General features: G+C 53.9%; 1 protein-coding gene across 11 annotated transcripts in view; it reads left to right on the top strand.

Moving 5' to 3' along the window:
- Nucleotides 1-19522, top strand: part of RBM10 (RNA binding motif protein 10) — a 30338-nt gene extending 10816 nt beyond the window's left edge. For 2 of the 11 annotated variants that reach the window (XM_089904956.1, XM_089904963.1), the window contains exons 3-24: nucleotides 4369-4591; nucleotides 6067-6297; nucleotides 8151-8220; nucleotides 10068-10141; nucleotides 11565-11651; nucleotides 13722-13782; nucleotides 13926-14102; nucleotides 14486-14646; nucleotides 14822-14919; nucleotides 15006-15093; nucleotides 15699-15885; nucleotides 15989-16131; nucleotides 16218-16335; nucleotides 16420-16511; nucleotides 16599-16763; nucleotides 17755-17904; nucleotides 18001-18066; nucleotides 18142-18330; nucleotides 18410-18484; nucleotides 18774-18880; nucleotides 18956-19085; nucleotides 19180-19522. In XM_089904956.1, coding sequence (XP_089761082.1) covers nucleotides 4369-4591; nucleotides 6067-6297; nucleotides 8151-8220; nucleotides 10068-10141; nucleotides 11565-11651; nucleotides 13722-13782; nucleotides 13926-14102; nucleotides 14486-14646; nucleotides 14822-14919; nucleotides 15006-15093; nucleotides 15699-15885; nucleotides 15989-16131; nucleotides 16218-16335; nucleotides 16420-16511; nucleotides 16599-16763; nucleotides 17755-17904; nucleotides 18001-18066; nucleotides 18142-18330; nucleotides 18410-18484; nucleotides 18774-18880; nucleotides 18956-19085; nucleotides 19180-19305 — 2818 coding nt within the window. In that variant the 3' untranslated portion in view covers nucleotides 19306-19522. The remainder of the gene's footprint in view (nucleotides 1-4368; nucleotides 4592-6066; nucleotides 6298-8150; nucleotides 8221-10067; nucleotides 10142-11564; nucleotides 11652-13721; nucleotides 13783-13925; nucleotides 14103-14485; nucleotides 14647-14821; nucleotides 14920-15005; nucleotides 15094-15698; nucleotides 15886-15988; nucleotides 16132-16217; nucleotides 16336-16419; nucleotides 16512-16598; nucleotides 16764-17754; nucleotides 17905-18000; nucleotides 18067-18141; nucleotides 18331-18409; nucleotides 18485-18773; nucleotides 18881-18955; nucleotides 19086-19179) is intronic. The other 9 variants (XM_089904957.1, XM_022556327.3, XM_089904959.1 and 6 more) reach the window with 9 other exon arrangements.
- Nucleotides 19523-24271: the final 4749 nt, after the last annotated feature.

The following is a 24271-nucleotide window of genomic DNA, read 5'->3' as shown; positions in this document are numbered from 1 at the left end:
CCACCAGGGAAGCCCAAAATTATCATTTCTTAAAAATAAGTTTGACTTTATCAAATTAGAAACTTTTATACATCAAAGAATGCTATTCAAAAGAATGAAAAGGCATCCCACAGAATGGGAGAATGTGTTTGCAAATCATATATCTGATAAGGGATTAACACCCAGGATATATAAAGAACTCCTACAAGAGCAACAGAAAAACCGAATTCAAAAATGGGCAAGACTTGAATAGACATTTCTCCAAAGAAGATGTATAATTGGCCAATAAGCACATGAAAAATGCAAAATAACAAGTGTTAATGAGGATGTGGAGAAATTGGAAGCTTTGTGCATTGCTGGTAGGAATGTATAATGGTACAGCTGCTATGGAACACTGTTTGGCAGTTCCTCAAAAAATCAGTTACCATAGGATTCAGCAATTCCACTCCTGGGTGTGTACCCAAAAGAACTGAAAGCAGGGACTCAAACAGATACTTGTACACCAGTGTTCATAGCAGCATTATTCACAATATCCAAAACAACCAGTAGGTGGAAACAACCCAGGTGTCCATCAAGAGATGTAGCATATACCATACATACATATATGGCCATAGAAAGAAATGAAATTCTGATGCATTCTACAACCTGAACCTTGAAAACATTCTGCTAAGTGAGATAAGCCAGACACAAAGGGACAAATGTTATATGAGTCCACTTATATGAGGTACCTAGAATAGGCAAACTCATAAGAGACAGAAAGTAGAGTAGAGGGTGCCAGGTGGTGTGTGGAATTATTGTTTAATTAGAGTACAGAGTTTCTGTTTGGGGTGATGAAAAGGTTCTAGAAATAGATAGTGGTGATGACTGTACAACATTTTGAGTGTACTTTGTGCCACTGAGTTGTACACTTTAAAATGGTAAAGTCCTTGGGCCTCCCTGGTGGTGCAGTGGTTAAGAATCCGCCTGCCAATGCAGGGGACACGGGTTCGAGCTCTGGTCTGGGAAGATCCCACATGCCGCAGAGCAACTAAGCCTGTGCACCACAACTACTGAGCCTGCGCTCTAGAGCCCACGTGCCACATCTACTGAAGCCCACACACTCTAGAGCCTGCGCTCCGCTACAAGAGAAGCCCGTGCACCGCAATGAAGAGTAGCTCCCACTCACCACAACTAGAGAAAGCCCACGTGCAGCAACGAAGACCCAACACAGCCAAAAATAGTAAATAAATTAAAAAATTTATTTAAAAAAATGGTAAAGTTCTTGTTATATATATTTTATCACAGTAAAAATGATTTAGGAAAAATATACAAAAATAAATTTTAAGTGTTATAAAAATGACCTACCCAGTATAGTTTTAATTTTCATCTTTCATTATGAGTGAGATAGAGCATCTTTTCAAATATAAACCATCTGTACAGTTGACCCTTGAAAAACACAGGTTTGAACTGCATAGGCCCACTGATACACAGATTCTTTTCAATAGTAAATACTACAATGCTACAGGATCCATGGTTGGTTGAATCTGAGCATGTGGAGGAACCACAGATACAGAGGCCTGACTATAAGTTATACTCGGATTTTCAACTGAGCAGAGGGTCAGTGCCCATAACCCCCGCATTGTTCAAAGGTCAACTGTATTATTTTCTGTGAATTCAGTTCCCTTTTTCTTTATCCCTTATCTTTTCCCTGTTTATTGTTTGTCTTGACTTGGCTTGTGATGGTTTTTGTTTTTTCCAAGCAGAAATGTTTTATTTTTATGTAGTCAGATTTAATAGTCTTTTCTTCTGTGGCTTCTGGATTTGGGTCATAGTTTTCCCCATTTCAAGATTATCAAAAAACTATCTCGTGTTTTATTCTTCTTTTCCTCTATGGTTTCATTTCTTCCATTTAAATCTTTGACCCATTTCAAATGTATCCTGGCTTATATGTGTGAAGTATAGTCATAAGATCTTGCACATGTCTAGGTATTTAACCTTTTTGATGCAGTGATCCTTGGGATCTTCCTATTTCTAAACAGTGGCTCTCTGAATACAAGCACAATATTTATTTCTGTGTATTAATTTTGAACCCAGCATCTTTACTGATTTATCTTATTATTTATAATCATTTCTCAGTTGATTCTCTTAGGCTTAGGCAGATACATCCTCATATCATCTACAAGTAATGGTAATTTTACCTTTTCCTTTCCAGCTTTTAATCTTTTTTTTCCTTTGTTTAATTGTTTAATAGCGAGTATCTTAGAATAATGTTAATAATGGTGTGGATAATGGATATTCTAGTATCATTTCTGACCAGGATTGGGACCCTGCTAGTAGTAGTCTATGGTGATGTCCATTTTTGTCTTGTTTTAAGTAGATATGTATTGGTTGCTTTTAGAATACTTTTAGAGGGAGTTTCCTGGTGGTCCAGTGGTTCCTGAGTGCTCTTTAGAGTCATTATTTTATCAAAGAATAATTATTGGGCACCTGCTGAGTATTAGGCACTAAGCTAAGCTTTGGGGAATAGGGCAGTGAACCGAACAGGTGGTTCCCTCATCTCCCAAAACTCAGTCTAGTAATTTTTTTTTTTTTTTTTTTGCGGTACGCGGGCCTATCACTGTTGTGGCCTCTCCCGTTGCGGAGCACAGGCTCTGGACGCGCAGGCTCAGCGGCCATGGGTCATGGGCCTAGCCGCCCCGCGGCACGCAGGATCTTCCCGGACCGGGGCACAAACTCGCATCCCCTGCATCAGCAGGCGGACTCTCAACCACTGCGCCACCAGGGAAGCCAGTCTAGTAATTTTTTAAATCATCAAAGAAATGCACATTAAATCAATGTTGAGATAATTATTTTAGTTATTGCAGTAGGAGAAATTTTAACAAAACAGCTGCCAGGGGCTTCGCTGGTGGTGCAGTGGTTAAGAATCTGCCTGCCAATGCAGGGGACACGGGTTTGAGCCCTGGTCCAGGAAGATCCCACATGCCGCGGAGCAACTAAGCCCATGTGCCACAAATACTGAGCCTGCGCTCTAGAGCCCACGAGCCACGACTACCGAGCCCATATTGCTGAAGCCCGCATGCCTAGAGCCCGTGCTCCGCAACAAGAGAAGCCACCGCAATGAGAAGCCCACGCACCACAACAAAGAGTAGCCCCTGCTCGCTGCAACCAGAGAAAAGCCCACGCGAAATAAATACATACATACATACATACAACGAGAAGCCCACGTACCGCAACGAAGAGTAGCCTCCGCTCGCCGCAACCAGAGAAAAGCTCACGCGAAATAAATACATACATACACACAATAAGAAGCCTGCGTACCTCAAGAAAGAGTAGCCTCCGCTCGCCGCAAGCAGAGAAAAGCCCACGCAAAATAAATAAATACATAACTACATACAATGAGAAGCCCGCGTACCACAACGAAGAGTAGCCTCCGCTCGCCGCAACCAGAGAAAAGCCCACGCGAAATGAATAAATACATACATACGATGAGAAGCCCGTGTACCACAACGAAGAGTAGCCTCTGCTCGCCGCAACCAGAGAAAAGCCCACGCGAAATAAATAAATACATACATACAATGAGAAGCCCGTGTACCACAACGAAGAGTAGCCTTCTCTTGCCGCAACCAGAGAAAAGCCCATGAGAAATAAATAAATACATACATACAATGAGAAGCCCGCGTACTGCAATGAAGAGTAGCCTCCGCTCGCTGCAACCAGAGAAAAGCCCACGCGAAATAAATACATACATACATACAATGAGAAGCCCATGTACCGCAACGAAGAGTAGCCTCCGCTTGCTGCAGCCAGAGAAAAGCCCACGCGAAATAAATACATACATACATACATACAATGAGAAGCCTGAGTACTGCAACAAAGAGTAGCCTCCGCTCGCCGCAGCCAGAGAAAAGCCCGCACAAAATAAATACATACATATATACATACGTGCAAACAGACAGCTGCCAGTGCTAGCAAGGTGACCGTGGAACAGGGGGGCAGGGTAGCGCAGTGCACGATGAGGTGGAAGGAAAGAGGTCAGCAGGGACCTCATCCCGCAGGACCCTGCAGACCTTGTAGGACCTTGGTGAGCATTTTGGTGTTTTGTAAGGAGCAATATGGTTGGGCTTGATTGACTTTGCCTTGTGAAACCCTCACTCACATTTGGGGTATAGAGAGTAAACTAGGGGAGGCCTGGGCGGAGGTGAGGAGACCAGTCGGGGTTCCACATCTAAGGGCCCAGTGAGGGAATGGAGAGGTGGGGAAGGGAAGGAGAGAAGTGGGTTGAATTTGAGGGAGAGGTGGGAGCCAGTTGGCCCCACGGGGTCAGCATGTAGGGATCCCTGTCAGGGGGTGGGGCTGAGGGTCTAGGGGGAGGGGGTGGGTGGGGTCACTCTCACCTCTTGCACCTTTCAGAAAGGACTGCCCTCTCTTCCCTCCCCATCCTTTCCCCAGAGGGGGTCGTGGAGACAGGACTGGCCGTTACGGAGCCGCCGATCGTTCACAGGATGATGGTGGGGAGAACCGCAGCCGGGATCACGACTACCGGGACATGGACTACCGCTCATATCCCCGCGAGTATGGCAGCCAGGAGGGCAAGCACGACTATGATGACTCGTCCGAAGAGCAGAGTGCAGAGGTGAGGGCAGGGGAGGGCCAGCTCCTGCAGGGCCTCTGTCTGGCTGTAGCACCGTGTGCAGGTAGCTCTCAGCTCCCATGCCTTCAGACTGTGCTCGGTGGCTTTGCCTCACCTGGAGGGTCTGTCCCCACTCCCCTCTCTGAGGGCTCCTCTCCCAAGTTGGGTCTCCCTAACTTCCACGTGCTTGGCTCTATACTTCTGAGGGCCCCTGGCCACCACCTGTCTCCCTTCTTCCCTGTTGTTCGGGGTTCACTGCAAGCCCTATACTGCCTGCTCCCAGCCAATTTGGGGACCCGGCATCTAGGGTTGGGAGGGCACTTGGATATCACTTGGATATCACCAAGCAAAGCAGCTCTGGGGGGCTGACCGTGGGCATTCCCAGTGGTGGCAGAGCCTCTAGACAGAAGGGGAAGTCCCCTCAGGCCTCTCCTTTGAGCTCAGAAGCTAGCCATTTCCATGTTGTATAGTTGGCCCTGGCCTGAGTGGGGAGGCATGATGTTCACCATCAGGGAGCCCCCATCTGACGGGAAGCAGCAGCCTTGCCTTATGGGAACCCCAGGTTGAGGGGGCGTCAGGGCCCTGGTCCACACAAGCAGACAGCTCTCCTTTCCAGTGGGAAGCAGAGTGTGGGCTGCCGGCCACCCTCTGGGGGGTCCAATGGAAAGACCCCTGTGGTGGGCAACCAAGCTTCCTTGATGGCAGCTGTGAGCTGTGCCTGGATGTCTCCAGGGCACTGGCTGGGCCCTGGGTGGACCAGGAAGAGTGGAGTGCTAAGTTATCTGGCCTCCGTGAGGGCAGTAGGGTGTGGACCCAGGCCTGGCTTGCTTAGTCCTGAAAGGATGGTTTGGGCAACGCCCAGGAATCCAGTGACCACACCCTGTTAGGAGAGAGCCTGGTGGTGATGGAGGACTGGCCAGGCAGAGGATCAGGGACCAGAAGGCAGCGCTGTAGCCCTCGCACCTTTGCCAGGCCCTGCTGGCTGGCTCTGGCTGAGGTCTTAAGCTATTCCTAAACCCACGACTTGGTGGCAGGGCCCAGGCTGGGAATCTTAAGCGAGGTGTGGCCTTCCATGGCACAGGGAAAAATTGTGCACATGCTAGCTGAGCTGGCGAGGGAGGAGGGGGGAGAAACAGAGCAGGGTTTAGTGTGCCAACCCCAAATGGTCTCTTCCCAAGGAGGTTTTAAATGGTGTCTGGTCACCTGTCTGTGGGAGTTCCTCTCCCACACCAATACTGCCACCGGCCTCTCCCCACTCCCCACCAAAGCAGCCCCCAAAAGCATCCTGGGGAGAATCTCCAACCCCAGAAGGGTTGCAGTCCAGGGCCTGCCCACATTGCCTGCCCCAAGCCTTTAGCCGGAGCCCGCCCACCCCTGGCTTTCAGAGCCTGCCTGCCTCGGAGAGCCAGCGGCCAGCTCCTAGGCCCACCCCAGACTGACTGCCCGTCTGGTGTCTCTCGTCTCATTCTGTTGGCCAGGATTCCTACGAGGCCTCCCCGGGCTCCGAGACTCAGCGTAGGCGGCGGCGGCGGCACAGGCACAGCCCCACCGGCCCACCAGGCTTCCCCCGAGACGGCGACTATCGGGACCAGGACTATCGGACCGAGCAAGGGGAGGAGGAGGAGGAGGAGGAGGAGGAGGAGGAGGAGGAGAAGGCCAGTAACATCGTCATGCTGAGGATGCTGCCACAGGCAGCCACTGAGGATGACGTACGTGCCCCCCGTGTCCCTGGGCAGGTGGCAGAGCAGGAGGCCAGGCTGGGTCTCCTCCAGGGCCCTCAGCTTCTCCCTTACCCCCAACCTCAGCACTTTTCATGCCTTATCCCCACTAGCTTCTGTCCGCCAGCACTGATCCGTCCCCCGGATAGGCCTTGTTGTCTCCTAGTCTGGAAGGGAGGAGCGTTGGATAGGCTGACTTGGCCCAGGGGCTGTGGTGGTGGGTGGGGGAGGGAACAGAGCATTCCTTCTGCACGTTCCACTGGCCATCCATCCATTCTGCAAATGTCCATCAAAGGCCAGATGCTCACCAGTCCCAGTGCCAGATATTTCTGGTGACAGAGATGTTGTGGAGACCCTGCGGCCTGGGGGGTGGGGTGGTTCCCCGTGGGATTTTCTGAGGTTTTATTCTCATTCCCCGCCCTCCACCCTCTTTTGCCAGCAGCATCAGATCTCCTCACTGGCACGACCACAGAGCCTTGGGTTCTCCTTTGACTTCATTGCTGCTGCAGCCTTCCCACCCTGTTTTCCTGTGTGACGTTCCCTCCGATCCTCCTCCCTTCTCGTGCAGACCTCTCCTAGAGAGCAGGAAAACCCCAAGTGGGCCACTAGAACAGCCTCCTCACTAGCCTCCCCAGTTCTCCGCCTCCTCCCCACTGCCCGTGAATTCTCTGCTCATCTCTCCTCTGAAACCTGCTGGCTGCCTATGTTGTCGCAGAGAAAACCCCACCTGTGTGCTTGAGAGCTTTCAGGTCTGGCTCACCTGCACTGTTCAGGGTCAGACGGTAACTGAGTGCTGACACCTGTGGAGGATTTATCACAGGGTGGGCCACATGTCAGGTCTGATTTAATCTGCACAGCCACCCTGTAGGGAAGGTACTTTTGTATTTTCATTCTACGGATGAGGAAGCCAGGCCCCCAGCAGTGAAGCAGTTTGCCTCAGGTCCCACAGCCGGTGAGTGGCACAGCAGAGTTGGGGTCTGAACCTGGACAGCTGAACCCCAGAGCCCACATTCTAGCTGTTTCCTGAGCTCTCCCTGAGTGTTAGCAGTTCTGATCTGCTCCTCTGTGTCTTTCTTTTTCATCCTTGTATGTGTATGTTTAATTTCCCTTCTGTTGTTGAACCTGATGAGGAAACAGGCCCAGAGGCATTAAGGCTGCTGCCCAAGAATGCCCAGCACAGGCTCCCAATCGCTTGCGAGAGGCACCACTGGCCTAGAGACTCTGCCTCGCCTGGTCCAAATCCCAAATTGCATCTGCAGCTTCCTTCTGGCTTAGGTCATCCAGGAAGCTTTCCAAATCCCACGGCCATGCCTTTTGGTTTCCACCCCAAGTTACTGCTCCATTTATGGTCTAGCACACATGTTTGGGGTTTGCTCAGACCCCAGTCCTTCCCAGTTTCGTACTTTTTGTCATGGGTCTCTCTTGATGCAAGCCGGAGGGCAGTCCCTTTGCAAAGGGCCAGAATTGCTTGCCAGCTTTCCTTGCTCTGTGGCTGCACCAAGCCTGTTGTCAGACCACCCCTGCCCACCATTCTTGAGCTGCTGGCTCGCTTGCTCTCTTGCTGTTCTCCATCCCTGAGGGTCGTTATGCTGCCATGCTTCACCTTGCACCATGCCCCTTTTTTCATTTGACTCACTCTGCAAGTCTGGGGCTGAAAGCTGAGACTGGGTACTGGTGTGGGGCTGGGGCTGTGGTCACTTGGGGGAAAGCCCTGAGAGAGGGAGAGGAGACAGTGTGTGCACATCCCCTATGACCCTCTGGGGTCCTGGAGGCCTCCAGCCAGCCTCAGGTACCCAGTAGCCCCCTCGTGCTGAGCTTGCTCCAATCCGTATCTCCCTGTACAGATCCGTGGCCAGCTGCAGTCCCACGGCGTCCAAGCACGGGAGGTCCGGCTGATGCGGAACAAATCCTCAGGTGAGCTTTTGTTCTAGTACCTTCCTCTTCCACTGGCCAGCCTCAGCCTCCGAGTCTCCCTCCTGCCTCTGCCTTTTCCCTCACCCTCCCTACCCTGCCTTCCTGCCACAGCTGGGAATGGGCAGCTTGGGGGTACCCTCTTCTTCTCTCCCCCTCATCCCACTCTCCTCACAGCTCCGGCCAGTAGCCTCTTGTGCGAGGCTGTCAGGGAGGGGGTGCAGCTCTGAGATGAGCTGAGTGCTCCCCGGGGGCAGGGCCAGGGCCAGGCTCCGGGGAACCTCCTCTTTGGGACTCTGAGTATCTGAGATGGTAACCCCGTCCCCCCAGTAGCCTCCCTTCCCTCCCCTTTCTTCTCCTTTCCCTGCCCCTTGCTCTCCCCCACATTTTTCTGGTAACAGCCTCTGACCAGAAAGAGGTCTGACACGGCCCCACCCATGTGTCCCAAGAGGGGAGGCAGGGGATGGCTCTTGTCCAAGGGTGCATCCCAAGGAGCAGCCAGGATCGCTGGCCTCGCTTGTTCCCTCCCTCCCTCTTGCAGGCTGCTTGGAGCTGGCCTGAGGTTAGTAGGGTGGTGGGGGGTTGTCTCTGCAGGACCTCTGGCCCAGGCTCCCCAGGGCAGGCACAGTGGGGCCTCGTTCTGCCTGGGCTTCTCTCTGCATCTCTCAGTCTCTCTCCTCCCCACGCCTCCATCTCTCCATCTCTCTCTCTCTCCATCTCTCTCTGTCTCTCTCTCTCTCTCTCTCTCTCTCTCTCTCTCTCTCTCTCTGTCTCTCTCTCTGTCTCTGTCTCTCTTTAATTATACCATTCCATCCTCCTGTGCATCCTAATGGTTATTCTTTCGGAGATCAAGCATGCCCCTCAAGTCCCGCCGTGTCTAAGCCCTCCCTGTGTGTGCACCTCCAAAGAAGGAGCTACTTTCCCCTGGTATCAAGTCCTGGATCCTTTTCCCAGCCCTGGCCAGGCCTGGAGTCTCTCTTCATAGCATGTAGGTCTTGCTCTGCTGTACCCCAGCCAAGCTGACAGGATTCTGGTCTCCCTGAGGCGCTGTCCCAGGTGCAGCCCTCTCTGTGGCCCTGGGCGCTTCTCCCAGGCACTTGCTGATTCTTTAAGATCTACCTGGACGATCCTGGCCCCCATTCTCCTGCTGTCTTGGAGGACTTGGACTGTAGGTGGCTGTAATCTTCCCAGCTTGGCCCTGAGGTGGCTCCCTGGTGAGGCCAACCTTCCCTGGACTGTGGTGAGGCTGAGGTGACCTTGTGTCCCTAACTCCCTCCGGTTCCTGTTGGGCCTAGAGCCTTCCCAGCCTCCCCGAGCAGCCTGGCCCAGCTTCTCTTCTGCTCCTTTGATTAAACACCTGTTACAGGACCCCTCCTGGGCTGCCCCGGCCTTGTGCTGGGCCCCACCATTTGGTTATTTATTCTGGCCCATGTGAAGCCAGCTGCCTGCCCATCTGTCCTCCTTCCTTCTCTGGAGACGTCTCCTTGTACCCTTTCCCTCCCAGCTCCTTCTCTCCATCTCTGTCACCCCAGGCTGTCCGGGCAGGTGTGCCTGAGCCCCATCTCTCTGTCTTTCTTCCCAGCTGGCGTGTGTGTATCCCCTGCCCCCAACCCCTCTCCAGCTCTGTTTTCTTCCCTCCCGCTTCCCTCTTTCCTGCCCCTCCCGACCATCTACCTTGCCTCCCACACCCTGGTCTTTCTTTGCTTCTCTCTCTCCCTTTCTTCCTTTTTCCTCTCCCCACTTCCCTCTCTGCCCCCCAGTCCTCTCCCCTCGGGTCCCGCCCCCGGGAACGCCGTGTGTCCAAAGCTGTTGACTAACCCACTGCGTCTGTATCTGAATGCTGTCTCCAGGTCAGAGCCGGGGCTTCGCCTTCGTCGAGTTTAGTCACTTGCAGGACGCTACACGATGGATGGAAGCCAATCAGGTTGCTTTGCCGCACTTGAACCCCCCCCCCCAAACAAATACTACTTTGTAATCGAGCGCTCCCCATCGCCTGATTCTTACGGACACAGTTCCCTGCCCTGTGGCCCTGTGTCCCATCCCCCCACCCCCCTCTCTCCCCCTTCCTGACCCTCACTATCTCCTCTTCCCATCTCTCGCTACCCACTGGGCTTCCCATCAGGAACCCACACTCACCACTGGCCCTTCCCACTGGCCAGGCACTAGCTCTGCCTCTCTTCCTCTCCTGGCTGAGCTTTCAGAGAAAGGGCTGCCTTGGGGGTGGGGCGGGGGTGGGGTTCTTCCACCTAAGTTCCCACTCCCCGGGGGACCGCCCTGCTCTGGGGTCAGGCAGAGCCAGGACTCTGTTCCACTCTTGGGCACCGCTGGAAGTCCAGCCATTGGGGAACTTAGCTGTTGGCACACTAACTAGCAAGTCCTGTTTTGCCAGCTCTGTCCCTGCATGTGAGTTTGGTCCTTTGATTTCCATGGGACAGGCCAGCACTGCTCTGTTGATGGAAAGTACCAGTCAGGAGTGATGGTTTCATTCACCAGGACTCACTTCGGTCACCCCGCCCCTCCCACTGCACCTAGCCCCCACAGGAGTCACCACTTGCCCCACTCCGCTAGGGACAGGCCTGCCCTCTCAGCGAGGAGCCGTGCTGTCCAGAAGGGAGGGGAGCCTGCTCCCCCAGCCTGGCACGGTCTCCCAACCCAGCAGCTTTGGGACCTTCAGAGACCCAAAGCTTCTGCTCGCGCACCCAGAGCCCAGCTCACTGGTGTGAGGCACTGAAGGAAAGCCTCAGGGGAGGAAGGGGCGATGTGGTGGAAGGGAGGCTCAGCAGGGGCGGCCCTGGGGCCATCTCTGCCGGTCCACAGGCTAGTGCCATGGGCCCAGGACCCAGCCAGCCACGGGAAGACAGCCTCACAGCAGGACCGTCCATCTTTTAAATATGGCTCTTTCTTTTTCCCCTTCTCCAGCACTAGTGCGCGTGCGCTCTCTCTTTCTCTCTTTCTCTCCCCTCCTCTCCCTCCCCTCCCCGTCCCCCCTCATCCCAAGTGTAGCCTGTGTAGTGCTGGCCCTGGGTGTGGCCTGGCAGTGTCAGGGCCGAGTGGGGGTTTCCCCCGCTGTCCGGCAAGCTTCGGGCAGCCGAGCACTGTGTGCCTGGTGGCGTGTGTTCACGTGTGCGTGCGCGTGCCCGGAAAGGCAGCAAACAGCTGCGCCCGAGGGCTGTGGCGCTTTCCCTCCCTCCTTCCCTTCCTTCTTCCCTCGTCAGTTCTCCGACCTCCCTCCGTTCCCTGTCCCTCATCCATCCAGCTGAAGGGCTCGCTCACTCTCTTCTCCTGTGCTGAGACGGTGCGTGGGGCACTGCTGCCTAGGCCTCACTGTGCTCTGCTTTTCCCCGCAGCACTCCCTCAACATCCTGGGCCAGAAGGTGTCCATGCACTACAGCGACCCCAAGCCCAAGATCAATGAGGACTGGCTGTGTAATAAGGTACAGGGGCGGTGGCAACGTCTCTGTCTCCCCGGGGCCTCTGAGTGGTGTGTGTGTGGAGGACTGGCTCAGCTCAAGCAGCGCTGCTCCTTGCCACCCACCCACCAGTTTGTACTGAGCTTTCACTTGGTGCCAGGCTCTGCCCTCATGCGGCACCATCTTGCCTGAAGCCCCAGTAGACTTGAAACAGATGTTTATGTAAGTGACTAGTGACAGTGGAGGCATAATGTGATCTATAAAATGTGGGCTTCAGAGCCAGACTAGCTGAAGTTAGACTCTCCCAAATCTGCCTTGATTTTCGTCAGGGTATTTAACCTCTCTCTGCCTCACTCTCCCCATCTCTATGATGCAAATACCAATGACCCCGCTCCCCAAAGGTGGTTGGGAGGATTGAAATGTGGTGATGAGAGGGTAACACTTGGAACGACACCTCGCCCGCCGTTAACAATGTTCAGTGTCAGCTCTTGTCCTGAAGGAACGTGTAGGGTGTTCTGAGAGCCTGTGTCAGGTGACCCAACCTCTGACAAAGCCATGTCCGCCTGAGACTTAGGGTACAAGCTGTAGCTCTTTGCAGTCATATTCCCTAAGAGGAGGCTGAGGCTCAGAGAGATGGAACCTTGAGTTGTGCCTTGCTCCTGATCGTGGGCCATGGATGCCACCGTGAGTTCAGATCTCCCCTGGGGCCAGCCTCACAAGCAGCCTTGGGACTCTATAGCCTCACCTCCTGCAGCCGGCTGGCAGCCCTGAGACCTAAGGGGAGACCTGAGAGCTTGCGGAGGCCCTCTCCCCAAGAGGAACTCTGCCCAGTAAGGGGAGTGGTTCCTGCTTATTTCAAAACCAAAAAACTAATATCAGAAGGCGGGTGTCCAACCTCTCTGGAGAGGTAGGGACAGAGTGACGGGAGGACTCCATCCCTCCTGTATTTTCAGATACTCCTTGAAACTAGGGGATTCTCTTTCTTTTCTCTCCTTTATCCATCACATGCTGTTGCTCTCCAGTCTTGTCACTTCCATCACAGAAATGCCATTCCCACTGCTCAGGCCAGTCCTCACCTCCTCCCCCACACAGTCGCCACAGGCCCCTCTCTGGTGTGCTGGCCTCTTGCCTCTTTCTCCCACTCCCTCACTGGTGACACTCCTCAAAACCACTTCTGACCACGTCCCTCCTCCTCTGCTGAAAACCCCCACAACTCTGAGCTTGAGTGTGACTCCCCTCTGTGATCTAGTGTCACCTTCCCTGTCCAGCCTTTGCTTTTGCCTCTCTCCTCACCCTCCTACACAAAATCTCTTGCTGCCTCCGCCAGCAGTCGCTTCCCAGCAAAACCAAACCAAACTCTTGGACCTCCCAGATCAAACAGCCCTGCTGACTATACCCAGCTGAGTGATCTGGGCCTCTAGGCCCGCTCCCCTCCCAGAGCCCCTGGGGGGGACCATTTCCACAGACTCACCTGCTGCCCCTCTGTGCTACATCTGCTCCCCACTGTTAGGCCAGGAGGGCAGAGGCCATATCCTGCACGGAGCCTGGCACGGGAGCAGTGCTTAGTACGTGACCATGGATCACAGATAGAAATGTGGTGAAAGCTGGGCGTCTCCAGAGGCTGCAATATCCCAGGCAGATTTATTTCTCAAGAGCTGCAGGATCCAACCCAGTCCTCGAGATGAAGGAGGGGTGGGAGTCTGGCAAGAGAGGGGCTGATGGCTTTGAGGGATAGAAATAACGAAGGTTTCTGAATAGGGAAGTACATTTTGGGAAGAGGAACCTACCAAAGGGACTTTGGAGGTGGGGGCATTTCTGGGAGTTGGTACCTCGGAGCAGGCGGCACTTGGTAACAGAGGTAGGGGAGTTATGGATCCTGAGTTGAGGGGTTGGCACTGAGGACAAATTTGAGACCATGTAAAGGGAAGATTCACGGGACCGAGGAGGACAGCCAGAGCCCCAAAGCCCCCTGCCACCCCTGACCCTGGGACCTTCCCGGGGCATGGCGGGTTCCCTGGGGGATCTCTGGATCCACATTTGGAGGGTGCAGTGGAAAGCCCCACCCCCTCTGATAGCCTGGCCTGTGCCTCACAGTGTGGCGTCCAGAACTTCAAGCGCCGTGAGAAGTGCTTCAAATGTGGTGTGCCCAAGTCAGGTATGGCCCTCCTACCTCCCTCTTTCCCGGGACGTTGCTGGGAAGAGGGAGAAGGGTGAGGGGCCAGTGCTCTGGGAGGAGGGAGACCAGCCTGGGAGCCCCTCCCCCTTTGTCATTGGCCTGTCTTCTGCCGCCCCTGACAGAGGCAGAGCAGAAGCTGCCCCTGGGCGCAAGGTTGGATCAGCAGACACTACCGCTGGGTGGTCGGGAGCTAAGCCAGGGCCTGCTGCCCCTGCCACAGCCCTACCAGGCCCAGGGAGTGCTGGCCTCCCAGGCCCTGTCACAGGGCTCGGAGCCGAGCTCAGAGAACGCCAACGACAGTGAGTCAGTTGTTCCTTCCTTCCTCCCTGCCCTAGGGTGTCTAGGCTGGGCTCTCCAAGGCCAGAGAGATGGTGGTGACCAGGACTTCATCCTCCCAGGGGCCTCTGCCTGGTGGGGGGTACACACATGTAATGTAGGGAGAGCAGAGGAAGAGCATTGCCAGACTCGACTTTGGGGGTGTGTTGAGAAGGTTCTCAGCAGGTGGGTGACTGAGCTGGGACTTGGACTGACAAGCAGAGTTTATCTGAGAGGAAGAGGTGAGGGGAAGCAGCGGGCGCAAGGACGCGGAGGCCAGGGGAGAGGGAGCAGAGGGGAGCCACCAGAGGGTAGGGCTAGAGCGGAATATCAGTGGTGCTTCCTAATCCTGGGCCTCTTCCTGCAGCCATCATTTTGCGCAACCTGAACCCACACAGCACCATGGACTCCATCCTGGGGGCCCTGGCACCCTACGCAGTGCTGTCCTCCTCCAACGTACGCGTCATCAAGGACAAGCAGACCCAACTGAACCGTGGCTTTGCCTTCATCCAGCTCTCCACCATCGTGGTGAGGGCGGCACAGGGGGGGGCCGGGCAGCCAGGATCCCGGCCCCCGGGGCAGGGAGGAGGGACCCTGACCCTAGCCCCCCACCGCGGCCCCAAGCCTGGAAATGGGGCAATGGAGCCGGGGACCTCCCCGGGCCTGACCCTTCTGCCCCTGCCCCCGCCACCTCCTCCCCCAGGAGGCAGCCCAGCTGCTGCAGATCCTGCAGGCCCTGCACCCGCCGCTCACCATCGACGGCAAGACCATCAACGTTGAGTTTGCCAAGGGTTCTAAGAGGTCAGGGCCCCACCTGTGTCCTTTCCCAGCTTGCCCCCCAGCTTGGGGCCTCCTGTCTCACTCCCAGTCTCTGACATCCTCCCCAGGGACATGGCCTCCAACGAAGGCAGTCGCATCAATGCTGCCTCTGTGGCCAGCACTGCCATTGCCGCGGCCCAGTGGGCCATCTCGCAGGTACTCAGAGACTCCCCTCCACCCCAGCATCCCTGTACCTGGGCCGCCTCCACCCTCCCGCTCCCTCTCTGCAAACGGGAGGGCTGGCTTGCTGTTTTGGCTTCCTGTGGCCCCGAAAACCTCTCACAGTGGTCGCCGGTGGGGGCTATGGGGTCCTCGCTGCAGCTCCCTTCCCAGGCACCTCCTCCCAGGCTTTCCTTTTCAGCGCCGTCGCGGCTGCTTTTCTGTTCTGTTTGGTAGTTGTATATCATCCTGAATTGTTACAACCTTTCTTGGTAAAAGGGAATTTATAAGTGGCTGCAAGAAAATTGGCAGATGACAATAAAGAAGGGGAGGATGGTATCTTCCTTGGTCTGACACCCAACACATATATTACGCGACACATGTACCAGTGTCAGCCCTAGGAGCGTTTTGGCGCGTGTCTTTGTCCCAGTCTTGTTTTTGTCACCACCCTGCTCTGCTCTGGCCGGGTGGCCCTTGTTTGAGGGCTGCATGCTTTCTGTCAGCAGACACTTGCTTCACTTGTGGGCAGACGTCTCTTAGCTGGTCCCCCTCCCCTCTGTGCCCCCTCCTCTGCTAATGAACCCCTCCCACCTGCCCCTCAGGCCTCCCAGGGTGGGGAGGGTGCCTGGGCCACCCCCGAGGAGCCACCGGTCGACTACAGCTACTACCAACAGGAGGAGGGCTATGGCGGCAGCCAGGGCACAGAGTCCTCTCTCTATGCCCATGGCTACCTCAAGGGCACGAAGGGCCCCAGCATCACTGGAACCAAAGGGGACCCAGCCGGAGCAGGTTAGCCTCAGCATCTCTCCCTGAGCCCATGGTGGGGACTGGCAAGCATAGGGTCCTGGGCCCTGCCATTCACGTTCTCCTTTTTCCCTGTCCCCTTTTACAGGTCCCGAGGCCTCCCTGGAGCCTGGGGCAGACTCTGTGTCCCTGCAGGCTTTCTCCCGCACCCAGCCTGGTGCCACCCCTGGTGTCTACCAGCAGTCAGCAGCTGAAGCAAGCGGCAGCCAGGGCACTGCTGCCAACAGCCAGGTGAGGAAAATCAAGGGGAGGTCCTGGGGGCCATGGGGGCACTGGTAGACACTGAGCCCTGTTCCCCTGTCTTGCCCCGTGACTAGTCATACACCATCATGTCACCCGCTGTGCTCAAATCTGAGCTCCAGAGCCCCACCCATCCCAGCTCTTCCCTGCCACCAGCCACGAGTCCCTCTGCCCAGGAGTCCTACAGCCAGTACCGTGAGTAGCCATGGCCTACGGTGAGGGGTGGGGAGTTCCTTAACAAAGCAGAGAGGAGTGCGATCCCCTCTTCTCACTCTCCAGCTGTTCCTGACGTCTCCACCTACCAGTACGACGAGACATCTGGCTACTACTATGACCCCCAGACTGGCCTCTACTACGACCCCAACTCTCAGGTGATAGGGCAGTCTGGGGAGTGGGCAGGGTCTGCAGTCCCCTCCTCGAGGTCTTCCCTCACACCCCTTCTCCCCCACCTCCCCCAGTACTACTACAATGCTCAGAGCCAGCAGTACCTGTACTGGGATGGGGAAAGGCGGACCTATGTTCCTGCCCTGGAGCAGTCAGCTGATGGGCATAAGGAAACGGGAGCGCCCTCAAAGGAGGGCAAAGAGAAGAAGGAAAAGCACAAGACCAAGACGGCCCAACAGGTGAACACTGGGAGTCCAGCAGTCACTGGCTGGCTGTCAGGTGTCTTCCGATGAATGCCATTCTGTCATCTGTTATCCTCCACTGCCAAGGGAGGGGATGGCGGTGGATGTGCACGTGGGCAGTAGTTGTGCCCAGGAGAGACCAGGCTCCCGGTCCAGCTTTGCTCTTTGCTGTGTGACCTTGAGCCAGGGCCGTCTCCCTACCAGGTACATGGTAGGGCTGCCCACCTCCCTGAGGTGGCCAGTGCCATCCAAGTGTACCCTGTCTGCTTTCCCATCCCCTGGTGGGAACCTTTGTGCTGTTGGTGGCAATGTGGGCTGGTGTGGGCACGCCTGAAGCCAGGCTAGCCCTGCCTGTGGAAACAAATGCGCATGCATGCTCCTTTGGGCCCAGAACCCCACCTAAGGGAGTGTCCGTGTCTGTCTGTGTATATATATCCCAGAGAACTTCTCGCGGGCCCATCAGGGGGTGGGCAGGAAGACAACCATCGCAGTGTTCTGTGGTGGTGGGCAGTTGGAGGGAACCTCAGTGTCTTGTCTGTGGAGGAAGAATATGACAGTCTGGGTGCAACACTTAGAAGCAAGAACTACGTGTTCCTTTGGCAGCCTGGTAAATTCTAAAAATGGTGTTGTGCCTGGGGGTCGGGGTTGGGCAACGACATGGAACGTGGCATAGTATCACACGTGCAAATTAAAATTATACACAGAGCAAGCCATTCTATGCATTTTAGAACGATAAAATGAAAACACACGGCAAACCTAATAGCGTGGGTGCCCATGAGGAGAATGGGGGCACAGCTGGGGAGGGGCTTGCTGAGGAGCACTGATGACAGGACGACAGAGAAATGGGGACTTTCACTTCCGCCTCTCTCACCTTCTGCTTGAGGCTGCAGGGCAGGAAGGGGCGGGCTGCTGCAAGGGCAGAGGTTCGAGTTGGTGACCCCAGCAGTCGGAGGATTCCTAAGAGCCTCACCCCCACCCTCGCCCCTAGATTGCCAAGGACATGGAACGCTGGGCCCGCAGCCTCAACAAGCAAAAAGAAAACTTCAAAAACAGCTTCCAGCCCATCAGTTCCCTACGAGACGATGAAAGGCGGGAGTCGGCCACCGCAGATGCTGGCTACGCCATCCTCGAGAAGAAGGTGTGTGTGGCTGTCCATCCGCGCCCTGCCCCCTAGTCTTGTCATCCCTTTGGTCCTTCCGTGGAATCTCTGAATTTCTGTGTTCCTCCACCCCAGGGAGCACTAGCTGAGAGACAGCACACCAGCATGGACCTCCCAAAACTGGCCAGTGATGACCGCCCAGTGAGTGCCCAGGGCAGAAAGAAGGGCAGGGCTCTGAGCTAGCCAGACCAGACCTCTCACCCTCACCTTTTGCAGAGCCCACCGAGGGGGCTGGTGGCAGCCTACAGCGGGGAGAGTGACAGTGAGGAGGAGCAAGAGCGTGGGGGCCCGGAGCGGGAGGAGAAGCTCACTGACTGGCAGAAGCTGGCCTGTCTGCTCTGCCGGCGCCAGTTCCCCAGCAAGGAGGCGCTCATCCGCCACCAGCAGCTCTCCGGGCTCCACAAGGTGACTGAGGGAGGCTTGGCTGGGAACCCTGTCCTGGCCCGGCCCAGCCGCTTCACTCCCCTTCCTGTCCTCCTTGCAGCAAAACCTTGAGATTCACCGGCGAGCCCACCTGTCAGAAAATGAGCTGGAGGCACTTGAGAAGAACGACATGGAGGTGAGGTGTGACCCACTCCTGGGCTCCATCCCTCGGTCCCTTACCAAGCGCTCCATCCGTGTAGGCAGCTGGCGCTCAGGTTCCTCAGCTAGACACAGCCTGGCTGCCATCAGCCACTTCACGTCCTTTCCCTGCAAGGCTTCTTCCCGATTCCCCCCATGCTGGCTGCTGGCATTCACAGGACCACAGATCTGTTCGCTAGATCTAGCTCCCTGTGGGGGCCCCCAAGCTGTGCCCATGTTTCCTGCAAGTAGCGATCAGCTCCTTCATTCTCACACACACTCTTCAGCAAATGAAGTACCGGGACCGCGCAGCTGAACGCAGAGAGAAGTATGGCATCCCTGAGCCGCCGGAGCCCAAGAGGAGGAAATATAGCGGCATGTCTGCGGCCTCTGTGTGAGTGCCCGGGGCCAGGTCGGGGGCCTGGGGCCGGCAGGCCAGTCGCTCACACTGTGCCACTGTCTCCTGCAGGGACTTTGAGCAGCCCACGCGGGATGGGCTGGGCAGTGACAACATTGGCAGTCGCATGCTCCAGGCTATGGGCTGGAAAGAGGGCAGTGGCCTGGGCCGCAAGAAACAGGGCATTGTGACTCCCATTGAGGTGAGTCTGAGGGGATCCCATCCCCACCCTCCAGTACTCTCTGCTGTAGCCCTGGCCCCCGCCCAACCTGACAGAGTCTGCCTCCCTCACACAGGCCCAGACACGGGTGCGGGGCTCCGGCTTGGGTGCCCGAGGCAGCTCCTATGGGGTCACCTCAACCGAGTCATACAAGGAGACGCTGCACAAGACAATGGTGACCCGCTTCAACGAGGCCCAGTGAGCAGCTGCAAGACCTACTTATACTTATGTTGGGTGTCCAGCCTGGAGCAGGGGAGGATGAAATGTTGGGTGGTCAGAACAGGGGCCCTGCACCTGTTGACTGGCCCAACTCCGCAGCCAGAGAGGCCCTGACCAAGTCAGACTTTTGAGTTGGTGACTTTTATTGGAAAACTGGGCTGGGTTCATGTCTTTCTTTTTGTAATAAAAGCTGAAAAGTCCGCAGCTTGCATGTCTCTTTCTCATGTCCCAGAGTGGTTTGTGGCCCACACAGATACAGGGACATAAACACAGATGGACAAGATCTTGGTCACAGCCCCTCACCATTATCGGGTCCACCAGGTCATGCTGTACCAGGAAACCAAGCACCACCAGGGCACCGTCAGACTTGAAGACCCTCTGGGTCACAGCCAGGACTAGGAACCCCCCATCCCCTGGCCTTGCCACCCTGCAGCTGCACTTGCTGTATGGCTGCAAGGCTAAACTGTACTTGGGTCTGGGGACAATGCCTGAGGGCATCTCTGAGTGAACAACGATAGGCACTCTGGCGCCAGTGGGCCCTGTGCCCTCAACAGGCTGATGACCCCAGAGGTATGGAGATAAGAGAATCAGCCTGCCAGTCCCAGGGATGCCCCACCAGTTGGGTCCACCCTCGTCCTCATCCGCTCCACGGCTTTTACCACAGCACCCTATCCCTCCAGTCCCACTAACCAGTCTCCACCCTGTGATTCACAAGTATGCATGTGCTCTCAGCACAGGTCTGAGTACAGTGGAACACGAAGCTGGGGCTGCCCTCTCCGGGCCTTGCGGGGGCTGGGCTGTGAAACGGGGCCAGGAACCGCCCCTCCCCAAAACATACATGCTTTTAAGACAAGAAGGTGGAAGGGAGGTAGTGTAGGAAGAGCAAGTGGTTCAAAGCCCCTCCTTCCTCACTTAGTAGTCTGCATTATGACATCACCCTACACAAGTTGTAAGGAGAGGGATGAAAAAGCGAGGCTGGTGTAATCTTGATCCCCAAAACAGATGAGATAATTCAAGAAGAGAACATTTCAAGCCACTTAACTAACCTGTAGATTAAAAATCCTTAATAAAGTGTTAGCTACGGCTTCCCTGGTGGCGCAGTGGTTAAGAATCCACCTGCCAATGCAGGGGACACGGTTTCGAGCCCTGATCCGGGAAGATCCCACATGCCGTGGAGCAAGTAAGCCCGTGCACTACAACTACTGAGCCTGCGCTCTAGAGCCTGTGAGCCACAACTACTGAGCCCATATGCCACAACTGCTGAAGCCCGCATGCCTAGAGCCCATGCTCCGCAGCAAGAGAAGCCACCACAATGAGAAGCCCGCTCAAGGAAGAGTAGCCCCCGCTTGCCGCAGCTAGAGAAAGCCTGCACACAGCAACGAAGACCCAACGCGGCCAAAAAGAAAGAAAAATTTATTTTTAAAAAATGTTAGCTAAATGAATCCAATATTATATTTAGCAAATATGTTTTGATCAAATAGTTTATCTCAGGAATGCAAAATTGAGTCAACATTAGAGAAACTATATATGTAGTGCTCTACATTAACAGACCAAAAGTAAACAAACGTAATAATCTCAACCACAGAAAGCATTTGATAAGGTTCAAGAATCAATAAATCCATACTTACAGAAATTAATGGATAAAAGAATAAATACATGGAGGAGAAGAGAAATATCTCCTATACAGTAGAATGTCAACTAATAATCACGGCACAATGATGATGTTCTGTTAATGTTAATGAAACCTCTGGGTGCTAAAGCTAGCGGTTACACTTTGATGTAAACAGGATATTTACACAGATTCAAAGTATCTCTCCATGAGATATATGTTAGTTAATTCCAAAGGGGGAAAATAGTATCTTTACAGTAGAGAAACCTGGCAGATACCATCTTAATGAGGGGAACAAAGTGAACATTATCAGTATTAAAATCCTGAGCCATCTGATAGGATGAAATGAGGAGACAGCATCACTTTTGTGATATTCCCAGGCAATATGCAGAACACGAATCTAACCACAAGGAAACATCAGACAAAGCCAAACTGAGGGACAGTCTACAAAATTCCTGGCTTATAATCTTCAAAAGTGTCAATGTCATGAAGGTCAAGGGAGCACTGAAAAACCGTTCCAGATTGAAGGAGACATCCCATTTGAATGTTCAAATGTTACCTCCTGGCTACCCCATTTAAAGTTCCAAACTCTGCCCTGCCATACTCCCTATGCCCCTTTCCTTGCATTCTTTTTCTCCATGACATTTCTCAATTTCTAACATACTATAAGTTTTCTTACTTTTCTATAGCCTCCTTCACTAGAATGAAAACATCACGAGGGAAGGGACTTTTGTCTGCCTTGCTCACCACTGTGTCCCCGATGCCTCGAACAGGGTTTGGCACATACCAGACCATGGAAGCATGAATAAATACACACACCACAACTGTTCAAATCATTCTCATTCTCAAGACTCCATTTTTTTAAAAAAATGGCTAATACATAAAGAGTCCTTAGGGACCTCCCTGGTGGCACAGTGGTTAAGAATCCACCTGCCAATGCAGGGGACATGGGTTCGAGCCCTGGTCCGGGAAGATCCCACATGCAGCAGAGCAACTAAGCCCATGCGCCACAACTACTGAAGCCCGCGGTGCCTAGAGCCCGTGCTCTGCAACAAGAGAAGCCTCTGCAATTAGAAGCCCGCGCACTGCAACGAAGAGTAGCCCCTAGAGAAAGCCCGCACACAGCAACGAAGACCCAATGCAGCCAAAAATAAATAAATAAATTTATAAAACAAAAATAACGAGTCCCTAAAAATCCATAAGAGGTACAACAACCCAATAGAAAATGGATAAAGGAAACAGAAAATTCCCAGAAAACAAGAACTGCAAATACCTTTAAATCTATGAAAAGATGCCCAAGTTCACGCCTAATAAGAGAAATACACATTATAATTACACCCGATTGGCAAACATCCAAAGGCTTGACAATCTGCTCAGTGAGGCTGTGAACCAGCTGCACTCTCATACGTGGCTGGGGGCAATGCGAATTGTACAACTCTCACCCCCACTTCCCCTTTCTCCCTGCTTTCTTACCTCCACAGGCTTTTGTTCAAGCTGTTCCCTCCGACTGGGATGCCCTTCCCTCTCACTTGGGAAAGTCCAAAGTCCAAATCCTGCCTCAATTACTCCTACTGATCCTTTTGAAGGCAATCAATTCTTCAGAGAAGTCGGCCACACCCACGGCTTCAGTTGCCACCTCTGATGGCCCCTAAATCCATCCACGGAAACTCAGATCTAGTCCCCAAACTGTTCATTCAACCAACACATACCAGACCATGGATATCTAACAGGCATCAAAAATGTAACACATCTGGGGACTTCCCTGGTGGCGCAGTGGTTAAGAATCCGCCTGCCAATGCAGGGGACACGCGTTTGTGCCCCGGTCCGGGAAGATCCCACGTGCGGCGGAGTGGCTGGGCCCGTGGGCCATGGCTGCTGAGCCTGCGCGTCCGGAGCCTGTGCTCCGCAGCGGGAGGGGCCACAACAGTAAGAGGTCCGCGTACCGCAAAAAAAAAAAAAAAGAATCCGCCTGCCAGTGCAGGGAACACGGGTTCGATCGCTGGTCCGGGAAGATCCCACATGCCGCGGAGCAACTAAGTCCGTGCGCCACAACTACTGAGCCTGCGCTCTAGGGCCTACGAGCCACAACTACTGAGCCCGCACACCTAGAGCCCCTGCTCCACAGCAAGAGAAGCCACTGCAATGAGAAGCCCGTGCACCACAACAAAGAGTAGCCCCCGCTTCCCCAAACTAGAGAAAGCCCATGTGCAGCAACGAACACCCAACACAGCCATAAATAAATAAATAAATAATGTAACGTCTGAAAACCAACTCCTGATTTTGCCCCATGCCTGCTCCTAATGGAGTATTTCCCCTGTCAATGACAACTCCATCCTTCCAGCTCAGGCTAGAAACCCATGGGTCAGCCAGGACTCCTCTCTATTTTTCATGTGCTGTATCCGATTTCTCAGCAAATCCTGGTGTCTTTACCTTCAAAATCAATTCAAAATAGAACCCCACACACTTCCTCTTTCACCACCTTGGTCTGACCCTCTCTCATCACTACCTGGACTCTTGCAGTAGCCTTTCCACTGGCTTTTCTGCTTCCTCTCCCCCACCCCCACCCCCCCATACACAGTTTGTTCTCTCTCCACAGACAGCAGCCAGATTCTAAAATATAATTTAAATAATGTGACTCCCCTACTTAAAATCCTTTTATGGCTCCCCATGGATCTTAGAATAAAAACCAAACATCTCAGCCTGGCTTACAATGCCCTGCTTGATATGGCCTCGAATCTCATCTGCCAGTGCTCTCCCTTCCTCACTCCTCTCCAACTACACAGACATCTGTGCTCTTCCCAAACATTTCAAGAACTTCCAGCCTCAAGGCTTTGTCCCTGATGTTCCCTCTGTCTGATGCTTTCCCCCCATGTTACACATGGTTTGCTTCCTCACTTTTCACAGGCCACCTCCTCAGAGAGTCATTCCCTGACTACTTCACATGGGGTATCAGGGGAGGTCTCCCTGAGGTGAGGCAAACAATAAATCAGAAGGAAAAGATCTGATGGAAGAGCGTTCTTAACTATTGCCAGGGCAGTAGTCTCCTTGCTATGTTCTTTGCTATGCTCCCAGTGCCCTGCACTTAGTAAGCATTCAGTAAATCTTTTTCAAATGAGCAAATGTGGAGGATTTGAGGACAGGATATGGGATACAGAATTTGGGATAAGGTGATAAAGGCATTTTGTGTTAAATACCTTTGCTGTAACATCACCTTCTCAGGGAGGCCTTCCTTGACCACACTATCTAAAAATGCAACCGGTCCCCCACAGATTTCCCTTTACCTTGTTCTATTTTTCTCCACAGCATTTAGCAGTTATCACATATATACGACATATTTACA

This window comes from Delphinapterus leucas, chromosome X (assembly GCF_059928025.1).
Source record: "Delphinapterus leucas isolate spDelLeu-1000000601 "Yukka" chromosome X, BTC_Dleu_Yukka2, whole genome shotgun sequence".
In the NCBI taxonomy this organism is placed as follows: domain Eukaryota; kingdom Metazoa; phylum Chordata; class Mammalia; order Artiodactyla; family Monodontidae; genus Delphinapterus; species Delphinapterus leucas.
The sequence above is the reverse complement of the archived record's forward strand: the minus strand, read 5'-3'. Positions and strand labels throughout refer to the sequence as shown.